Source organism: Lycorma delicatula, chromosome 9 (genome assembly GCF_047948215.1).
Source record: "Lycorma delicatula isolate Av1 chromosome 9, ASM4794821v1, whole genome shotgun sequence".
NCBI classification, from domain to species: domain Eukaryota; kingdom Metazoa; phylum Arthropoda; class Insecta; order Hemiptera; family Fulgoridae; genus Lycorma; species Lycorma delicatula.
The window spans coordinates 70,278,716-70,300,534 of record NC_134463.1 but is presented as its reverse complement, the minus strand read 5'-3'; the positions used below and the strand labels follow the sequence as shown (position 1 = coordinate 70,300,534).

General features: G+C 28.0%; 1 protein-coding gene across 5 annotated transcripts in view; it reads right to left on the bottom strand.

The window, feature by feature from the left end:
- Window positions 1-1,795: 1,795 nt before the first annotated feature.
- LOC142329678 (uncharacterized) overlaps window positions 1,796-21,819 on the bottom strand; it is a 62,615-nt gene continuing 42,591 nt past the window's right edge. For 4 of the 5 annotated variants that reach the window (XM_075374368.1, XM_075374370.1, XM_075374371.1 and 1 more), the window contains exon 2: window positions 1,796-8,756. In XM_075374368.1, coding sequence (XP_075230483.1) covers window positions 7,050-8,756 — 1,707 coding nt within the window. In that variant the 3' untranslated portion in view covers window positions 1,796-7,049. Of the gene's footprint in view, window positions 8,757-18,062; window positions 18,081-21,819 lie in introns of those variants that run through there. The other variant, XM_075374372.1, reaches the window with a different exon arrangement.

The window sequence follows — 21,819 nt, the reverse complement described above, 5'->3', positions numbered from 1 at the left end:
TCACTAAATGTCATGATAAAGGCTGGAATGAGAGCTCATCATTTATTTGGTCTTTATTTTTTTGATAGGCTAGTGAATGCACTATCTTATTTAGAGAAGTTGGAGACATGGTTAATACCACAACTTCAAGAGAAAAATCTTATGAACAAGTGTAGTTGTAGCAGGATGGGGCACCTGCACATTTTGCTCTATCTGTCGGTGGGTTTCTGAATGAAAAAATTCCAAGATGGTGGATTGGCCACAGTAATCCAACATCACCAGCTTTGTTATCTTGGCCACCACAAAGTCCTAATCTCACCACACCAGTTTATTTTGGCAAATCATCGAGGCTCAAATCTGCATGTCACACCACAAATGAAGAATTGCATGATTTTGTAAGATGCCTTCCAAAACATAACACTGGAAATGCTTCATCGCATGTCACAGAGGGCATGGTGACATAGAATTGTGTGTGTGAAATGAAGGCAAACATATAGACCAACTGGACCATTAAAATTAATATTACGTATCAAGTAAATAAATAAAATAATTCATTATTATATCATATTTTTCATTTATAACTCAATGAAATTTTTAGTTCTAATTTTAGGGAGTATGGTGACTTCCTGGCCACCTGTATTAAGTAAACTGAATTTCTTTAATTTTTTGTAGTTTTTAAGAAACTGTATTTTTTATAACACAAAGTAACTTAACTCAATCTCTTTTAAATAATTTTATGTTAGCGTTTTTTTAATAAGATTTTAAATGACTTTTTTAATAAAACATTAAAGTAGTAAATTTTAATCTCTTTTACATCAAGTTTTATAAATTCTGATTCTTTTATTAGCAAATTTCTACTCATTAGATTTTTTGTAATTTATTAATGTATTTTTTGTTAGTATATGTTCTAAGTATCTTTTTTTTTCTTACTGAAATATCATCTTTTTCTATATTTTTGTCTTTTTTATTATATGTAACAGCCATTAAACATTAGAAATGTCTGCATGTATCATAAATCATTTTTAATCTGTTAACTTATCTGGATTTCACCTTGCAGAGGTCAATCTGGATAATAGGCATTCCACTGTATATGTAAAAGTATGCCATTAATAAAATATGTAATTTCATTTTGTGACTAAAGCTTACTTAACACCAATTAAAAACTACAATATTATAAAACAATACATTTTACAATGGTGTTGATAGATTTGAATAGTAGGTGGATTGTAGCAAGAGATTTTTATAACAAATTAACAAGTATTAAAATCTAATAAGTGCTGTATAAATAAATATTTTCTGAATAAAATCTATTACAGTAATGACAGATCTAAAAGAAGTACAAGCAAGATGGCAAATTAGTTTTAAGATCTAGATGGAAAATAAAGCTGCATTTGGAGATATTCTATAACTTAATCACTGTTAACTTTTGGATGAATGATATATCTGTAAAATGTTCAGTTTTTGTTAATTGGGACACAAGTTTATTTCAACTTCTTTTAAGTTAAGCTAAGAAAAACAAACTGTATATAGGTCAGATGTACGCATTTTTAAGATTTTATCTAAATTTTTTTATTACACAAATTTATCTTCCATTTCTTTCTTTTAAACACTATTTTTTGCAAATATAAATCACAAATTAACTATATTTTCAACATCTCTAATACCATTAATTTACAATCTCTTCAGCAAAAGATAGTCCTATCAAGTTAATGCATTAATGAAACATTCCACAAACAAACCGCAGCTGTTCTTTTTAGAAGGAAGATCAGCCTATTGGCAAAATAAACAGGCATTCATAAGATTAAAATATGTACAATTAAAAGTAAAATAAAATAATAAATTTATTAAACAATATAAATGTATTACAATATGTCTTACAATTTTAAACATACATAATACATACAGTTTTATTAATAAAATACATTATTCTACAATAAATAATAATTGTACAATAAATATATATATATTAACAACATTTATGTAATATTATAATCATAATTACTGGAAAAAATTCATCAAGCACACCAGTAATGTTTTATAATTAAATACAGAAAAAATATATACTCATTATAAACCTGTTACAAATAATGTGTAATTTTAATGTAAACTACAAAGTACATAATGGTTCTACTCATATTATTTATAAATTATATTAATTAGAATAAGTGTAATAATTTTTTTTTTATTACATCATATTATTCTCACCAAAAAACTAATAATATTAATAATGAAACACAGTAAATAATAATAATAATACAAATGTATCATATATCACACATATCATTAATGTAATTAAACATAAATAAGGGTAATGTGAAAACAAATGGATGGCTTCAAAAAATAAGAATAAACATAGATAAATACTATAAGACAAATTGAAATATAAATAATATATTTTATTTAAATAACTAAAATAATAATGAATATACATAAGTTAATAAACCAAACACAAAAGTCCAGTCTATGTATATTAAATACAGTGCATCAGACAAATATTAATAATAATAATAATAATAGTACATTAGGATAAAATAGAATGAAAACAAAGAGAAATATCTGGTTCTGTAAAATGGTAAATTTAAAGTAGGACAAATGGACATAGTAGAAACGAATACCCAAGTATGTGGACTAACAGAAGTCAGATTGCTGCTGGTTATTATTAAATAAAACACATCCAAAACTAAATAAGAATTGAACAAAAGACTTCTTTAATAGCATTTTTCTCTGCTCCACTAAACTAACTGTGAAAGAATATGCAGCGTACTACCTTCGTAACATGAACAAGGAAAGAAAATATATAATTAAAAGCCAGCAATTTTATACACAGCTATGCTTAATTTTTGCATAAAAAATTTATAAATGTTAACTACCGATTAACAATTTATATTATATAAGTATTAGAAAAGCCTGCTTCAATGTTTTTTTAGTTAATGAAATAATATTATTTTGAAGAAATGGGAAAATTCTGAATGAAAAAAAGGGCAATTAAAGGCTGTTCATAAAATCTAACTTGGCTTCTGGTAACTCAAGCTAGATTTCCAATAATGCTGCTAATAAAAATTCAACAAATGTTATACTTTTACAGACTTATATTACAATATAATTATCCATAATGATACAGCATGTCTATAACCATTAACACATATTTATTTTGTTTTCCTTTGCGGAAAAAATAATATCTGTAAGAAGTTTGATCAACCAAATTTAATAATGATTTTATTTTGGTTAACGATTCCAATAAGTTACCAACTGAACAGGAACACGTAATCACCATAGTTTTATTATATATCAAAAAATTAGTAAAGTAAACAATCAATTAAAAAAAGGAGGAGTTTCATTACAAACAGTTAGAAAACAATAATAATAAATAATAGCATATCGGTGAAATTAAAATTTGAATTAATTTAATACTGTTATTCAGAAATGTTCAAACAAAGCTTACCAATGACAGTGAATAATGTTCACCTTAACATCATGTTGACTATAACGTAAGGTATTATGTTTATAAAGAAATAATGTAATCGGCTCTGTCTTACCACTAAATCATTAATAACCCCCAAGAAACCGGTAAAAGCAGGAGAAATGTATTCTCTTGCATGATGACACAGTTGTAAAAGTTACAATTTAACATAATAAATAACAAATTTAATCACCTTATTACTTAATGCATATTACAACTGGCAAACAGGACTTTACAATTCTATTTCTTTTTTTAAATTTAAATACCCAAAACATTCTTGACAGCAAATAAGTCTTTTCCTCAAGATTAAAAAATTAACACTTCATTAGGAAGTCAATTAGTACAGTAGTTATATGGGTAAATTCCTTACTTATAAACATAACACCTTCAACATTTAATCTTTAAAATTCCATTACTGATAATTTTTAATAATAATAACAATAATATTAACATAATTTACAAGTGATATGATCACCATGAATTAAACAAAATATATTCTATATACACTATACAAATGCTATTTACAAATCTAATGATTTGAAAAGTAATTTCCTTTTTTTAATTATAATAATTTATACTTATTAAAAACAATTTTTTACTTTTTTCCGAACAAGTTTCATTTAAAACTGTTTCAAATGGAATTAATTACTACAGTGATATTATTATATTCCCCCTTTAAACAGAATATGATTAGAAAAAAAAATTTAAGTTGTTATAAGGAAAGGGGAGAAGAGAAGATGTGAAAGTTTGTGCTGAAATACACTGTATTACGTGGAACATCATAATAATAAAAATAATTTTGTTATGTAAAGTGTAATGTTAAGTAGTAATGTTTTGTATATTAAAATTAAACGTACAATGCAGTCTTTAAATACTGATATTAAAGAGTGGTCCATAATAATTATAACAATGATACAGTTAATCATAATGCCAAGTAACTTTAATAAAATAAAGATAATTATTTAACACAATCAGAAAAAAATGAAAATATTTATACAACAATTAATAAATTAAACATGGTATGAACTATTCAATAAAAACAAAAACATTTGGTAATTTTATCAATGAATTGGTACTGCTGAATAAATTTTTACAATAACAATTATAAATCATGTTTAAAAACGCATAAACAGCAACAATGTCCAATACAGGACATTCAATATTTTTTTTTTTAATAACTTCACAATTTTCATTTAAGAATAAAACTCACCAATATTCTATATAATTAAGTGTAACATACTACAAAAAGGTTAAGTTGAAAATATGTGTTTAGAAACACATTATTCAATATGATGTTTCCATAACACCTGAATCATGTTCGGGAATACTGTGCAAGAAAAAAAGAGGATACAGAAGTAGTATAATTTTAGAAGGCAAAACCAAAATTGGTGTAAAAGCTATTGATATACAATGGTAAACAAGGATTATTAAAATGAAATATATTAATTAACCTTTTAAAATAATCATTAATAATGATCTAAATAGTAGTTTTATTATTAAAATCTGCTACTTGAAAGTCTTTAAAATATAAAAATCAGTAACTGTAAACAACATTTTTAAAAAAAGGTATTAATTCATTTTAATGGATCTTTTTCAACATCTTATGCATGCAGGGTATTTATCATGCAATTTAATTAATCTTCTCAATTTTTTTATTTAAAAAAATATTAACTTTAATTGCTTATATTTTTTTCCAATATTTAAGAAAAAACTTAGAAAATTCTTGACAAAAAAATTCCCTTTTTAAAAATTATAAAAAATATTATTAGTAAATATATAACAAAATCAGATAATTCTTTTAAAAAAAAGATGGATAACTAACAATGCAGAAAAAGATCCACGGCAGAGAAGTAAAATCTAAATTACAGATACTACTTACTAATGGTGATTTCACTTTAGGCCAGGTGATTGTATGCTACAGGCATTTTATAACTAATAGGTGATACATCCTTAATTATATTTTATAAGAGGATTTCAGGAACCTGGGTAAGATGGTAACAATTGTGAGCCCTCACAATCTAATGGCTCCACAACACCAGAATATATTAGCAACATGTAATTGACAGGTTATTAGGCAAAACTATTATTTTACTAAACCAGTTCTCATACGTAAATGAAATTTGTCTGAAGAAACCTCCATGTAGACAGCATATAAGGATTTATTAGTGGCTTTAAAAAAAAAAAAAGAAAAGAAAACCACAATATGGATACCCTTACATTTTGATGACAAATAAAAAAAAAAGTCATAAATTTATGCATTCAAAAATGAATTTTCATTATACTTATTAATGAAAAATCTCCTAACAAGATCTACAGATCTGAACCTGGCCAAAACCATTATTTCAAAAAAAATCTATATTAAGGAATAAAAGAAAATTTATAGCACAGTTTAGAAATATCATTTCTATATTTACGTTCAGTCAAATATGAAAAATATAATTTGTTCAGTGAAAAAAATCATTTCAAGTATATTTAAAATCTTAAACTCCCAAAATTATCAACCTCAACAAAAGTTTTAACTTTTTATTTAAGTTTAAATAAATGGCTACAATTTTTTTTTTGTAAAGCTTAATAATGTAACAGAATAAATATTCATGTTTTAGGTAGTGAATGAAAAGTATGAAAATTAATATAAAAAAAAATTATAACTGTAATTAATGACACAAATGTAATAGAATAGAATAAGCAAGTATATTAACAATTCTGAAAATAAAAATTATTGCTTGACACACATGTTTTTCCTTTACATTTTGACAATACATATACAGACAGAGAAAATTCAAATTAAGGTAACACCATTTAGTATTATTACCAAAAGAATAGGTTTTTGCAGTTAATTTTTTTTTTTTTTTTTTATTAAACAAAATTATTATAAACGATTTCCAAAACTGACTGAAAGGTACTAAGGTATGCAATGTAACAAACCTAACTTTTTCAATTTTATTTACTTATTTTTTTCTTTGATAAAAGCTTCAATTTTCTCGTATAAACTTCATTGATTGCAATGAAATTACAATAAAAAAAATTCATTCTATTGGTTTATCTCTGATTATAATTAATATTTTGAGAATTGATAAAAATACTTTTTTTAAATATACATATCAATATATTTAATTTTCATATGTTTTACTTAATTTTACACATATCCTTAAAAATAATAGTAATTGACAATTATATAGGCCTAATGTTATTAAAGATAGATACGAACACATTTTTCTCACTGTATTCAACAAAGATATATTTCAATACTTGACTGACGCACAAGATTCACTAAACAACAACAATGGCTACAAATTCATTAACTAATATCACTGAATTAAAAAAAAAACATAACACTGGTGCAATAATAATAATAATAATAATAATAATAATAATAATAATAATAATAATAATAATAATAATAATAATAATAATAATAATAATAATAATAATAATAATAATAAATAAATAAAAAAATAAAAGAGTGCAAAATCAATTTAGCTGGACCACTCTTTTAAAATAAACTCACACTAAAATAGTAAATAATGTATACCAACAAATTATTTCACGAACATTATTCCAACAGTCTTTATAAATACAGGCAATTGTGTTATAAATCAATAAAAGCATTTTAACATTTAACTTCGGTTGTCGTATTAGCAGGTGTTGAAGCATTAGGTGCTACTTCTTTCTTATCATCAGATGATTTATCAGTAGATTTTGAAGTTTCTGCTTCAGATGGAACATCTTTTTGTATCTGTTGCTGTTTTTCCTCATTGACAGACATTTTATCATCTTCACAAATTTTATTACTGCTTTCATTGTTATGTTCATCTGTATCCATTTTTTGAACATTCCCACACAACTCTTTAGCCGGTGATGTATTTTCTTTTTCGATACCACAGCTGTTATCATTACATTTCTTATTATTGTTCTTGCTTTCATCGGAATTATTATTGGTCACTGCAGTTTTATTATCACAATCAACATCCATTTTGTTATTGGATTCCTCATTATCGGCGATAATGTTTGATGAAGAAGGTGTCTGTGTTACAGGCGTTTGAGGAACTTTTGATTCTAATAGACTGATACACTGCTGTATACATTTAATCGCCTCTTTTCTAGTAGCTCTAACATTCTCTTTCCCTTCAGTCTCTATATTGTCTAACTTAATAAGGTTTCTAGTCAACATTTCATCCAAATATATAAACTCTTTATCGGACCTACTGTTACCTTTAAAATCGTTTATTTTTTGCCTTAATTTATCGACTTCTTTTTGAATAAGCTGTACCTGAAATATTGGATCATTAATTTTTTGCGTCTTCTCTGTTTGTGGCTGTTGTTTTTGGGGATTCTCCTGATGTTGATTTTGTGGATGCTGCGGTTGCTGCTCTGATTGTTTTCTATTTGATTGCTGAGGTGGAGGAGCTTGTGACTGTTGGGGATGATTGTGGTGCTGCTGTGGACCAAACTGTGATGGTTGTTGCTGATGATGGAAATGTTGTTGTGGTGATGAAAAATGTTGTTGCTTCGAAGTCGGTATAGTAAATTCTTGTTCAACATTCTTTGGTAACACAGGTTCATCCCTACCTTCGACGAATATCGGTATATGTCGAACAGTTGAATGTTTTTGCTGTGGTGGTGGTGGCGGCGGTGGTGGTACCTGTTGCTGTGGTTGAGATTGTTGATGTTTAGGTGGAGCCATTGGAGGCTTTCCAGCACTATCGTTATTGGATGATGCACACTGACCTGTAGCTGGATTGACCGGATTAATTTCAATTTTTGAAACAAACCTTTGCGGTTTGTCGGTATTCATCTGAGATCTACCGTCTGGTGGAGCAGACATAGATCTCTGATTTCTATCTTCTTTAGCCGCTGCTTGACCTTTAAGCCCGATTTCGGGATCAGTGTTTCTTAAACCGTGTTGCGATAAATTATCACGACCAACAGATGATTGGCTGAAAGTATTATCGTTACCTACTTTATTTTCCCGAATGTTTTCCTGAGATGGTGAATACCAATTTGGCTGCTGCTCTTCTGGTTGTTGCTGCTGCTGCTGTTGCTGATGTTGATGGTGGTTTTGAGGTTGATTCTGATTATTACTTGGCTCACTATCACCAAAATATCCACCACCTTCTCTGAAATGACCACTAGATGACGATGAACCAGAATGACCACCGCCTGAATGGAAATCAGAAACCCAACCGGGAGGAGAACGAAGATGTTCTGCAAATTCTGGATGTCGTCTTGCTAAATCGTCTAAATGTGCTCTTAAATCACTTCGGCCACGGGGATGAGATCTCAATACATCATCGTCATCATCGTCAAACATATGCCTCTGCAAAAAAAAAAAAATTCATTCTCATTTAATACGAATAATTTGTTTTGTTATCTAAAACTAAGAAATATTATCATAATGAACCCCTAAAGAGAGCCTGCAAAAAATATACAATGCTAATCAAGGAAAATAACATCAGAAATATCAACTGAAAAAAAAGTGTTTTTAAGCTAAAACTGATGATGGCTTTGATTATCACCTTGTACATATAAATAGTAACATAATTTCACAATTAGATGCTAAGTGTTTTTAATGAGGACTGCTTTGAGTAATTCTCATCCAATAGTAATTAATTACACCACAAAAGTATTACATCTAAATAAAAGTTCTGCTGTTACAAGGGTCTATTTCAGGTAGAGCTTTTCTTTAACTTCACACATGAGTTATAATCTGGTCAACAACTTGTATAAGTTATATTAAAAATCGAGTAAAACATGTACACCGATGCTATGAAATAAACAGTCTCCAAACTATTAGTATAACTGGATAATACAATTCAAACAAACATCAAGAGCCTTGGTTAAAACTAAATTGGCATAAAAGCATTTGAGCAACTTGTACATTATAAAAAACTGAGGAGCAAGGTACCCCAATTCTGAAAGTGGATTAACGGCAACCCATACCTGTAAATCCATTATGTTTGCTGGCTTGAATCCCGTCAATGGTACTTTAATTTAGCACTACAAGGCTGCAGAAAAAGTAGACTAAGCGTTGAGATTCTGTTATATGCCTGAGTTTAGGCTTTTGAATTTAGTTAACTATGTTACGAATCTACAACTAATAGGTATGTTTATAGATTAAATAATCTTCAGTTACTGAGTTGAAGTTACTTTAATGTAAGTTAAAGCCCTAAAAGTTTGTTGCTATAACTCTCATGGATTCTCCATCAGCTATTAAAGGAACACAAAATCTAGTTTTCAGTCGCAAGAAAAACCAAGAATTATGAATAGTGTCTAATTCCATACTCTTTCTGAGGACTATACAATACAAATGATGCATCAGTGAGATAAAAATGTATGCAGCCAAATTTGTATACAGTCCCACAGTATTAAACGACGGAACAGTCAAAAGTAGTATACTATTATATTGCTAAACTGCACGCTGGCATTCTGTTTAACTGTCTCGTTTAAACCATAATGAAAAATGAAATTACTCTATACGTTTCTGAAAAGACAATCATACTTTTAATTCACATTTGATGTAAGCCTCAAGCAGATCTAACTTATCTGGTTTTGAGGCTCACCATCACTTATATGACCATACTGAGTACGTCAAATATGAACCACATTCTAACTGTGTTTTTTCTGTATTCAGAATGTATTTTGACATGTCATCACATAACGTCCTCTTACAGCAATAATCTTGGAAAAATGAATTCTGCTAAAAGCAGCATTGCAAAAAAATACACCTTTGCATCTATGACTTTAAAACAAAAAAAAAGTAGTTAAAAACAGATGTTCAACCACTTTGTGAACCAGAGGTCCTTTATTCTTTACTTTGTCTGTTAGTTTTGGACACGTCTCTCAAGTTTCCACAATGTTATTTATTTTTTTAATTTATTTTATTATTTAAAATTTTTCTCCAATTCCTTTTGCGTTATATTTTTCATTGATTATTACATATAGATCTTCATTTACATATATACACTTAAAATATGCAAATTTTTGTAAATATAAATATCTTTCTATTTTTCTTTTGTACTAAATAATTATTTATATTGTAATTACAACACAAACTGAAAAAAAAACTACAAAACTTTTAATGTTATTATTCATATTTTAAGCCAATTAATTAAAAAAGCATTGTGCAGCTGGAAGTTAAAACTTATGAAATTAAAGAATATGTTAAAAGGTTATCAACCATTTAATAACATACAAAAATGGACTTTTTTGCTTAGGAAATAAATGCAGTATTCATACTCAGAAAGTTAATGAAAAAAAAGAAAAAGAAGAAATTGAGGGGATGTCGTCTTGATATATATATATATATACACTAGTGGACCTGACAGACATCCTGTTCAAACGTTGTAAATCCAAAAATTAAAAATTTTTTCAAACTATAAATTGTTTGGACCATTTTGATGAAAAAATGTGTAAAAAAAAATATTTTATACATTATTAAATTTCTGATGTACTACTCTTAGTGCTACTTACATCCATGAGAGTATTTAGGTAGCTTTAATGTCAAGTAGTAGTAATAGTTTTAAACAGCTTTTTCGACATTGAACAATGATAATCACAAATCTAAATTTAAAAAAATGCATTTTTGATTTTGTATTATTTTCATGACATTAACTACATTAGCAATTAAAATGAATAAATGTACAATTTTATCCCCTAAAAATAATAGTTTATGTCCTGAAAATAAAATAAAATTACAAAAATATTTCTAAAAAAGGAATTTGGAGATTTTAAGAACTGCGTTTGTCTAAGTGGCTAGACTTGAATTGAACCTCTAATTTTCTAAGTAAACACAGGCGTTTACATCCAATTAAGAGTGATTAATAAATTTTAACCAACAATAAGTAACATAAATTTCAAGCTATAGTAACAAATATAATTATTAAAGTGGGTTTTATTATCACTTTAAAAGAATAAATGGAAACTTTATAAAATTAATTGTAATAAATACAAAGCAATATGTGGGTGGTTAAGTGTAAGGAGAAAACTAAGAGAAAGTAGAATCGGAAACTGCACATAAAGATATGAAATGCAAATATACAGATAAGAGAAAGTCTTCTAAGCAGGAGGATAAATACTGCAATAACTAAAGCAACTGACATGTCCGGAAATTAGATAAGATTAATAAATCATACACAATATTATTAATTTTCAATTATAAGAAACATTTAAATCTGTAAACACAAAATGAAAGCGTATACATTACAACTAACTTTTAATAATACAAGAAAAATTTAGTCAATTTCATAAAATGGATATTTATTTTTAATCATTCTTTCACAAATAGGTACTAATGGAATGTCAGCCTACTTCTAAATTAAAATTTCCTTCATCTACAGCACTTTCAATTAGTTTACAGGCCAAGTTTTTGTTCAAGTTTATTGGAGAAACAACTCTACAGGGCAGTATGAGAAAGAATGAAATCTGACAAAAACATTGCCAAAATGGAGGTTAAAGTAATCAAGTCAAGTTATGCTTCTTATTCCTCCTAAAATCTAAAAAAAAAAAAACTAATTCCAATTTAAACTCAGAACCTTTCAGATAAAAATAAGAAACATTACCACTCCATCACAAAGGCAACCCTTATATTACTTTGCCAAGTTCAACAATTTCATTCATACTTTTTAACAAAATTCAAATAATTTTATTTCATTTAAATCATTGATTATAAATTTAATGAAAAATTTATTTAATTTAATAAATTTAATAAAAATTAGCCACTGCAAAGAATTTATACATCACTCATTACTGTATGTAAGAAGTAAATGATAATGTATTTTCATATGTAATTGACAATAAAGGCTTCTCCATAAACAAAACACTATGCATAACTTACCAAAATTAGAATAAAAATGAAATACCTTACTGTAACACAAACAATGACAAACTCACCAGATGTATTAAACAATATATGTTTACTATTGTCAATACATAAAGCAGGTTCAGAGTACGGACAGAAATAACACAATGTACTTTGAAACACAATAATTAGAAACAGATACCATATACAAAAAAGTAACCAGAAAATAATTCAGTAACACAATATGTTAGCAGAATTAAATAACACACAAATACATTTGTTATAAAGAAATCAACTACAAAATTTTCTTAGATACAAATATTATTAATCAAAATATTTTTTTAAAGTCAATTTAAAATTTTCTAATATTTCCAATTTTTTTAAACAACTTTATATTCAATAGTGAAGTGCGCATATAACATAACCAACATCATAATAACTATAAAAATAATAAAATTCAAAATATTCAGAAAAAGAAAGATAATACTACTCTTTTCATTCAATTTTGACTTTTTAAATTTGACACCAATTAAAAAAAGAAGAACCTTTAATTACCACCAAATTGTTAAATTTTACTTTTAGTTCTCTGTGTGAAATAAATTTTATTATTATGTTAATTAAATCCAAAAAGGATTGAAGAACTACCGATGCATCTTTGATTGGTGATGGTTTGGTACAGATTTTGGGCTGGGGGATTGATTTGACCTTACTTCTTAAAAAATGAAAATGAAATTCGATATCATGAGATGATTTCAAACTTTTTATGGCCTAAAATTAATGTTATCCAAGTGGAAGACATGCGATTTTAACAAGACTGTACAACATCATGCCACACTGCCAATGAAACCATGCAGTTATTCAACAAAAATTTAATAGTCACGTTATCTCGCAGTGAGGTGATGTGAATTGGCAGCCAAAAACACGTGACTTGACACTACTGGACTTTTTCCTTTGGGCTTATCTAAAGATAGAGTGTACAATAATAAACCACAAACAATTGAAAAGAAGAGATAACACAATATTTCCCAGCAATTATGTCAACATGTATTGGAAAATTATGTCATATACCCATTTCTACATATTTCGAAATTTGACCTTGAAAGGGGTGAAGAGAAGTAAAACGTTTTAACAATAATTCCGAATTTTGCACTTTTCCGACTACAAACAAGATATTCACTCATTTTAAGCTTACAAATACTCTTCAGATAAATATCTAAAAACCATTTTCGTGTTTCTTGAATTTTTATAATTTAAGGGGTAAAAAAACACATTTTTTTTTTACAGTTTTATGCTACTTCTTTCTTTTTCTGTTTAACCTTCAGAACCACTGTAAGGTATTACTTCAGAAGATGAATGGGATGATATGTATGAATGTAAATGAAGGGTAGTCTTGTACAGTTTCAGATCGACCATTCCTGAAACGTGTGGTTAATTGAAACACCACCACCAAAGAACACCAGTATCCATGATCTAATATTCAAATCCGTATAAAAGTAACTGCCTTTACTAGGATTTGAACCTTAAAATTCTCGACTTTGAAATCAGCTAATTTGTGATGAATTCACGACGAGTGTGTCGTTTTATGCTATTGTTAGAATTAATTTTTATGAGATTTGATAACACTGTGATGGTAATATATGTTTGTAATTCTGATTATGTATTCTGCGAGCAAAGCCACGACAGGAAATCTAAAAACCAATTGATGGGTCCTGTACTGATCAAACAGTTGCTCTGAAGAAATTACAAAACATTAAATTGATCATCATTATTATTCTCACTAGCATGAGTTTAATGAACACAGATTGGTTCATGGACAGAGCCCTCTGTCTTGACCGGCTAAACATCCCCCTTACTAACAGGAAAGGAAGACTAATAACCATATAGCGAGGGCAAACACGTGTCAGCTATGCTTTATATCTATATAATAAAAATGAAGATACGGTAGGTCTTCTGAACAAGTTGTGCTGGGGTAATAAATTTTAGATGAAACAGGGAGAAAAATTTTACCAGATAAACAATAGTTATACTTGGACAGACTTGGAGAATAAATAATATCCAAACAGTGAGATACAGAAGTACCTATACAACTACTTGAGAGATGGAAATACAGCGTCACATATGAAGCCCGGATGGTGTGACAGCCTAGTAGTACCTACATGAGGATGAAGAGATGAATGGTAGTGAAAGAAGGGGGAAGGAATGGTAAAGGAAGGAGATGATCAATCCAGAGGGACTGCTTCCAATCAGAATAATTTACTGCTATAAACCTTAATTTGCATTAACCTAAATACAGTTTTATTGCCTTGAACACATAAAATAAGTTACTGTACGTGCAAATGCCCTCAGACTAAACAAATAACAACAATTTGTTAAATCAAGTAAACATTTCTGATAAAAATCTGCAGGTCTGTGCAGTTACAACAATGAAATATGTTTAGTAATACTACAAAAAATTTTACATTTGAAATAAAGTTTATATAGAATTTTACAACTTGATATAAACCACCTTCTTTCATTAGCACCGTTCTTCTGGCAATGGAAAAGTAGGGTAAATTTAAAATGAAAATTTATATGTACATATAATACAAAAAGAAAGCATACTTCTCAATATGTGAGAATAGGCGTGCATGTAAAAATCAACATTTCTTAAGAAAGACACTTGACTTACTTTGAAAATTAATGTCTGTACAAAATTCATATGAAGGAATTACTTTTCAAAACTCATAATGTCTTTAGTACAACATAATTGCAATGATTAATAAATAATGACATCTTATTGCATTATGTAATGACTATATGAAAAATACAAACAGTACATTCTACAAAACAAATAAATAAAATGAAGGTTATAAGAATTCAGAACGAGGAAGTAATTTATTTATTCGTATACTAAAAAAAATTAAGTGTCTAAATCATTTTAAAAGTGATGTCACTTAAAAGTGTAAAGTTAGAAACATTGACACTAACACATTTAGGTGACAGAATTAAAGATTGCAGAAAAAATAATAAATAAATAAAAATATAATGGTTAAATTATAAATAAAAATTTGAAAATATAGAAAATAAAATGAAGAAGAGAAGTTAAGTGTTTTACAGATGGGCAATAACAATAATAATCAAAATGGGCAATATAACAAATTTTGGACTAATTAAATTAATTTTACAATATATATCTGTTTTAGAAAACAAAAATTGTTTCTAGAGACAGAAAAGGATCTCAAATTTTTTTAAATAATAAAATGCTATTTAACATTGGTTTTCAGTTGGCCTATACAGAAAAAAAATTGTTACATTATCCTGTAAACATGTTTTATTCACAAAAAACATTAACACCACTCATCTACGAAAAAATTACCTTAACTTTAAAAAAAAAATTATTAACTTCAAAATTACAAAAAATGTTTTAGTTCTACGAGCCATCAGACAATTTCTCAATGAAATGGCAAGTTAAATGTTAAGCGATGTACAGAGTGATTCAAAGAAACGGGAAATTTTGAAAGTTGTGTTGGTAGCCGTGGGCGATTGGTACCACTTGATAAGTGGCGCCAGCCTCTCTAACCTAACCTGCCATTTAGTTATCATGGATCCTTGGAGTGGTGCGCAACGTGCATTTGCTATCAAAGCGTTTTACAAAAACAATGACAGTGTGGAGGGAGCGCGTAGAGAATTTCGCCGTCATTTTAATTTGGCACGGCACGACCATGTTCCATCAGCACATGCAATTAAAACATGGATATCTAATTTTGAGGAAACTGGTTCGGCAATGAAAAAGAAACCTCCAGTCGGTACACCACAGAATGTTCAAGCTTTACAAGATGCTGTCACACGAAGTCCACATCGATCAATCCGTCGTCTCTCAGCATCTTTACAATTGCACAGTTCAAGTGTTCGAAGAATGTTAGTGAAGAACTTGCAATTCCATCCATACAAGTTGCAGATCGTCCAGGAACTGAAACCGAACGATGCAGTTGTGTGAGCACAATTCTGTAGTGTAATGCTTCAGAAGATAAATGATAACGAAGAGTTTGTTCACGAACTGTGGATGTCAGACGAAGCGCATTTCCACCTCAGTGGATTTGTTAACAAGCAAAATTTCAGATACTAGGCACACGAAAATCCTACGCAGCTACACCAGCGTCCGTTGCACACCCAGAAAGTGACCGTGTGGTGTGCTATGTCATCTTACGGTGTTATAGGCCCTTATTTTTTTGAGCATGACAACGGTCTTGCGATTACGGTGACGTCGGCTCGTTACGTAGCCACGCTTGAAACCTTTGTTGTGGAACAACAAAAGAGATTTCTACTGATTCTTAACACAGCCTGGTTTCAACAAGACGGAGCAACGTCACATACTGCACGAATATCGATGGCAGCTGTACGCCGATTGTTTGGACAACGTGTCATTTCACGAAAGGGTGACATTAGATGGCCTCCCAGATAGCCTGATCTCTCAGCTTGCGATTACTTTTTGTGGGGTCACCTTAAAAGCAAAGTGTTCCACAGTAGACCTGCTACAACGGGGACAAAGATCCGAGAAGCAATTGCGGAAATTCCAGTTGAGTTGTTACGTCAAACTATGAACAATTTAACGAAGAGACTTCGTGAGTATTTACGTAGAAGAGGAGGTCACCTGCAAGATGTCATCTTTAAAAAATAAACTAAAATGTATGTATCCTAAAATGGCAACATTTGTACAATTACATGAAATAAAATTCATTTTCTAAAAAAAAATTTTCATTAACGTTATTTAATTTTTTAAATTTCCCGTTTCTTTGAATCACCTGTATTATTAATTGAGTAAAAAAAATATTATTTATTCTTTAATAACTAACATAATGATATCCAATCACAGTCACTTCAAAACGGAAGTAATTTTTTTTTACAAGAGAAAACTGTCAGGCTTGACAGGATTCATGACACAATCTTCTGGATGAAAGAAAGCGACAAAAACTCAATCACAGAAGTCAGAAGAGTTATAGTAATTTTTTTTATTTACCAAGTCATTTTATGATGTATTAATTAAACAAAAGTAATTATAAAAAGATTACTGTAAATAAGTTAGATCAATCAATCATTGGAGGGAGAATATTGCGGAGCACCCTCTAATGCATATATTGAAAATATATTCTACACACTTGTTTATGTCTGAATCAAATTTATTGTCTAAAAAAAAAGTTCAATTAAGCAGACATATATTTGATTAATGAATGATAATTTTTATATCAAAACTAGATATTAACAATTTATTCCCAATAGTTAACTCTTGATCAAATTTAAAATTTATATTTCTCTAATCTTAGTTATACAGAAAAATTTAATATGGAATCTATTAATAACAAAAAAAAATTAATGGAACCTGAAAAATTAAACACAGAACAATAAAATTCATTAATATTCAAGTCTCTTCGTGTTAGAATCATTATTAAAATCCTAATATGTAAGGATTTTTTATACATCAAGATGGAAATTAAATCAAAGGAAAATATTACAAAAGGCATACAAAATATTCAGAAGATACAACTGACCAAAAATCAATCTTTATAATAAATATTATAAAATTTCCTCAATCAATGGGTAACAAATAAGGAATAAGACGAAAGGAAATCATTAAAAATCAAGAATAAATATAAAAAAGAAGGTGAAATATGGTGAGGTCAAAGCAATAGCAAAGCAGTATGCAATATATTAATAAACGCAAATATTAAACCGCATAATAAAAATAATATTAATATTACAATAATGCAATACAAGACATGGTAGAGAGATCAGGAGACAACGAGGTTTAGAGGGAGACTGAAAAAGAGACCACCTTATAACAAACACAACCTTATTTAGTTAACACCGGTCGACCATGATCATTATGCCTACACAACAACACAGCACGACCTGACACTACAACTATTAACCTAGCCTAATCGAACCATTCACAAACACCAACTGAACTGACTGACTAATACTACAAATGACATAATTGAAAACTATGTAGGACTGTTTGAACACATAATCAAATCAAACTATCAATATTACATGTACTTATAAGACCTCGTCTCAATCAATATATAGCTCCCATTTTAAGCGCCCCCTCTCATTCAGAACAATTAAAAAACACAATTCATAAATTTAATGCTTGGTATCACATCCATATTTAATTTTTTAGTCGACTGCAATTACTTATTAGACAACACAGCAGACACCTTTTTTAACCAACATTAATACATGGAGTAGGGGTTCTCAAGTCAACCCAAATAAATTACTATTATTTTTTTTTTATGTTCAAACCTTATCCGTCATAAAATCAACTCATTTTAATGATTCTTTCTTTTTATTTTATTGAGAAAATTCCTCTAGTCAAATTATATATTTTTCCACATACCTTAAGTAAAAGATTTTTTCTAAAAAAAAGACAAAACTATCTGTACAGATGATTTCAGGATTATTTCCTTTTATCATTGCTTAAGATTGGATAGTTGAAAGTTTTTAGCGCATGAAAATTATTTTAAAAAAATACAAATAAAAACCTAAATGAACAAGTTTCTCAGAACAAGAATATATTTTCTTGGTCTGAGAGAATAATTGTAAAAGAGAAAATATTAGCCTTGCTAAGTTTCTTGAACAATCTGTCAGATTATTTAAAGATTTGTTTTAAAGATATATTGATATTCTGATTTTATTTTATACTAAACTACAAACATAAGTAAAACACGTATGTAAAAAACCAATAACAAAATATGAAATCAAATCAGATTATACAATACATATACAGTAATTTAACCAAACATGTTTTAAATAATTTTTTCCATCTACATCAACCAAAATAAACAGTCATTGAAATATGATCTCCGAACGAATCATCCTAACACCTCTGTTAGCTCAGCCAGCAGAGATGTACAGGATGAAATGCTAATATTTGTAGATTCAATTTTTATTAAGGGCTTGGTATTTAATCGGTCACATCATTTTTCATTATATAAACTAAATTCCTAGTTACATATTCTTTACAACTGACAATCTCTATTCTCTTTACACCACATGAATAATACAAAAATAATTTTTAACTTATCTCTCAGAAAATATATTCTCGGTCTGAAATCTGTTCATTTAGGTTTTATCCGTGTAACAAATTAATTCTACTGGCTTTATTTATACATAAACCTGTTAATATGTATAAAATAGAAAAAAAATACATATGTAAGTTTAAATATATATACTTATTTATTTGTTTATTTACATATAACAGAATACATATATAAAACCTAAATGAACAAATTTCAGACTAAGAATAAACATTTGGCAAAAATGTTATAAAATCTTGGCACCAGAATTATTCGAAAAAAAAGAAAATTCTGTTACGCACAAGCTTAAACAGCAAGTAAAATAATAAGTACTACATCCATTTCAACAGCATATTTAATCAAACACTCACTGAAACGAGTTATTTTTTTGAAAATTTTAACCATTATATAATAAATCAGAAAGAATACATAAATTAATGAGAATATGTATAATACATAAAACATATTCAATACATAAAATAAACATATTGATGAATATACCTATAAAAATAACGAAGGAAAAAATTGGGAATTGAATCTACCTGACAAAAAACAAAAATAGAGATAGCTTATTCTTTTGATCGAAACCAAAATTAAGTTTCAAAACATACTGAATGGCAAGGATTTAATGAAAAGAGAAAAATTTTATTTAAAAATATAAAAGATTAAAATAAAGGTAATGAAATGTGACTTAAAGGAATATGAGGAATTAAATATTAAGATAAAGGAATCAATAGCAAAATAAAGGACTCAATGAATTGTAAATCTTCAATAGGATTTAAATAAAATGTCATCCACCTGACAGGTGTTAATTTAAATAACAAATTTAAATTACACAGTAGATAGAGCTAAAAAGTAAGTATATAAGTGACTGTTTATTAACACGTCCTTTAAATACCTACTAACAAAAGTTTCATTAAAACAGAGCATAGTCATAAAAATCCTACTTTTGACAACACACACAAAGAGCAGCAAATTAACATATCAATTTGTTTAATACCGACAATAAATGTTTTTTTTTTTTTAATTATAAAATTATGTTCATAAAACAATTTATGGAAGAAATACGTAAACAATCCAGATTTAAACATTAAAGCTAACAAACTGTGCAACAAATAATACAAATTTTCAGTTCTTTTTAATTTTATTTACATTTCATTGGAAATAAACACAAGTAAAACTACATTAATAAAATATACCTAAAACAAAGATATTGCTGAGTTAACTATTAATACAGAAAAAATCGGATATTATAGGTTTTTAAGTAGAAAAATCAGAAAGGTTGAACAAAGAACATCATGAAAAGCAAGTGATAAAGTTTGAGATCTTTGCACAAAACAAAAAAATACTTTAGTATAAAATTCGGATTTGGTAGAAAAAGAAAAAGTATACAGACTTTTGAAATCATGTGTTGCTGTATAAATTAACCCCGAAAATCAGGCACAAGATAAAATATTGTGTAATCAGGATTTTAAAACAAATTGAAGATAGAAAATTATAGCAAATTCTAGTAAAGAATTAATACATCATTTAATATAACCATCATATATTAAAGTTTGGTTAAACAGAACAACAAGAAGGAAATGTAGAAGATATCACAAGTGTGAAATTTATAGAGTAGTTGAGAACAGCCAATGCATAGTGTAAAAGGACTACAAAAAAAAACATTAAGTATTACCCGATGACAGATCATCTCAACATTCCAATTTAAACTGGAATTGCTTTTTAGTGTTAAATCTATTCATCTTGTTTGTAACATTTCAGTAGTTAAAACTTCTTTTGAAATACTCAGATTTTCACTAATTTCAATTTTTTGGTAATAAAATAGCATTGATGAAAAAATCTTTTTCCGAGATCCTAAATTCAAGTGTTAATCTGAACGCTCAAAAAACATTTCTTTACAACATCATATTTCAGTGACAGCCCATAAACTAACAACTTGCAGAATGAAATGCGTTAAGGTTCTAGGCACAATCAATCAAATACAAGTAATAAAGTCAACTAACTCTCTGTACTCTAAAAACGCATTCTGTTTAATTTGAAAAAACAATAAGTAATTAATGATATGACTCTTATAAGAAATATAGTGTAAAATTACTAAATATTAACTTAATTTATATCATTTTGGGCACTATAGTTAAAACTACTAAGTTCACTTAAAAATAAAAAAATCCTACAGAAATTCAATCGCACATCAAATTACAAAAAGAAAGTTATGTTTAACTCGTAACATATTTTTTTTCAGAAAAATACGACAAGAAGGACAATTTTACTTCATAAATTAACATAAAAACAAAAATGCAATATGAGAGGAATGTTAATCATGGATAAATTAATACCATAATATATAGAGTATGCTGTAGACACCGGAACTGTTTCAAGCATGTATAGAAGATAAAAACAGTTTTCTAATTTAAGATAGACTTAACTATTATAAAGTTTGTAACTTGATTTATTTACATGTAAGTTACATTAATGAATTGTAATACATTTCAAGAACTTGCTTATTCATTGAAATTTACTTATTTTTT